Source organism: Bipolaris zeicola (assembly GCF_000523435.1).
Source record: "Bipolaris zeicola 26-R-13 unplaced genomic scaffold scaffold_707, whole genome shotgun sequence".
In the NCBI taxonomy this organism is placed as follows: Eukaryota; Fungi; Ascomycota; class Dothideomycetes; order Pleosporales; family Pleosporaceae; genus Bipolaris; species Bipolaris zeicola.
Genome location: NW_006912756.1, coordinates 1 through 1,875, shown reverse-complemented (window position 1 = coordinate 1,875; position 1,875 = coordinate 1). Strand labels below are relative to the sequence as shown.

The 1,875-nt window shown below is 51.0% G+C and overlaps 1 protein-coding gene across 1 annotated transcript; it reads left to right on the top strand.

Moving 5' to 3' along the window:
• Window positions 1-285: 285 nt before the first annotated feature.
• On the top strand, window positions 286-1,222 carry COCCADRAFT_10544 (uncharacterized protein; the record flags this gene model as incomplete). Its single annotated transcript, XM_007720851.1, has 2 exons — window positions 286-408; window positions 1,184-1,222. The coding sequence occupies 2 exons, from the start codon at window positions 286-288 to the stop codon at window positions 1,220-1,222; spliced, it is 162 nt and encodes a 53-aa protein (XP_007719041.1).
• Window positions 1,223-1,875: the final 653 nt, after the last annotated feature.

The window sequence follows — 1,875 nt, the reverse complement described above, 5'->3', positions numbered from 1 at the left end:
CGCCCCCTCCCCCCAGCCGCCTGCCCCGATGCACTCGCAGATGCAAGAAGAAAACCTCAGATCTGTCGCGCCGCCCGTAACAATAGATCGATTGCGCTTAATTGGCCTGCACATGGCTCCAGGTACTCATCGGTGAGCGGCTCCCGTTTCCGCTTCCGCAATCCGTCAATCGCACCTACTGAGCCGTGCCTCTACACCTAGATCTCAGTAGCTCCATGCCCATGTCCCAACCAGAGCCACAAATCACTCGTCTATCTCTATGGATTGTTTATACATACATACATAATGCCATCTGGCGCTGGTCTTGCGTGGGATTGCATCGACACATGCATTGACCTAATACGCAACACGCAATACGCAGGCTTGCAGGCGACGCCTCCAGGAGCACGTGCAGCTCCTCATGGTGAGGTGACCATAAGGCCCGCGACCGCTCCAGCCTAGCCACCCACTCTCAGCCTCCATGTATGTTGTACATCACGAAACCGTCGACTACGCCTGGCGACGCTGGGCCCTGGTCCCCGCACCGGGCTCCTGCCATGCCGTTCAAAGGCTTGTCCTGTTTGATGATAAAAAGGGGTGTGGCTACGCAATCCCCACCCCCAACCAAGCCCTTCCTTGCCCGCAGCATCCTTCAAGCCTGTTGCTGTCGCCATCCTCCTCTGCATCCCTTGTTCTCGCAACCGCTGCTCCTCTCAACGCCTCGCCAAAACACCATGGTTGTCAAGCCTTTTTGCCTCCGCAACCCTGGACGTGGCGCCCGTGGTTGGCCACAAACCCTTGTGCGGAACATTCGATATCGCCTGGGATCGCGCCAACCCCGAATCCTTCTTGAGATCAGTAATCAGCCTTGTAAATCCCAAAGCCAAGACACATCGGTCTGACGCTTGTTCTATCACATCTCTGAACGGTGTGCAGTTGCTGGGCACTGTTTGAACCCTAGGCGACCATGACCCTTTCTCCCTCTTGCGCCTTGACGATTGTGCTCTTCACAGTTAACATCCCTCAATATTTTGCTGCAGTAGATTATTAAACTATCGTTTTCGATTACCTCCGAACGGCAGTCAGCCCCCAAAATCATGCATCAAGCATGTGCTAGTAGCTCGCTTCTAAATCCCTCTCTCATCCTACCCACATAGCCATGCCAAATGTGGACACATCAAAATTACTCAACTCACCAAAATAGATGACATCAAACGTCGCACAAGAAAAGGGTACATTCTAGGCGTGCGTCAGTGTTCAAGACATGTGTATAGTAAAATTCTCCTACGTCTATCCAGATAAGCACGTGTAGTATAGTACCACTCTAAAATCTTAACAAAAGCCCGCTAATTATGATACTACCCATACCCATTGCCAAGTCAACTATTGCGCTCCTCCATGTGACGTACTATACATGCTCCATTTCATCCTACCCGCACGTACTCACCTTATTTCCCCTCCCCAAAAAAATTCACGCAACGCAAACTCGCCTCACCTGGCAACACGCAACACCTGACACTTCCCAGCTACTTTTTCCTTCCAAAAAAACATTCTCCACAATAAGACCGTAAAGCCCCTCAACGTACATAACACGCTATCCCAATTTTCCAAATTCAGAATACGAGGTACTTTTCGAGCCCCCGTAAAACCCGTATCGCCCGTTACACAAAACACAAAAATGGGCACACCTTTCTTACCCACTCTCAAACCATCAGCCTCACATTTCGCCATGTACACATAGACCAACCCTATATGCGGCCGCTAATTGTCCTCTCCAAAAGTGGAGAAACCATCGCAACGCAGGAAAGGAAAGAAAGAAAAAAAAGTGGGGGATTTCTCTTTCTTACCCTACATTTCGGGCGGGCGGGTATAGGGAAGAGGATGCCGGTCCTTGTC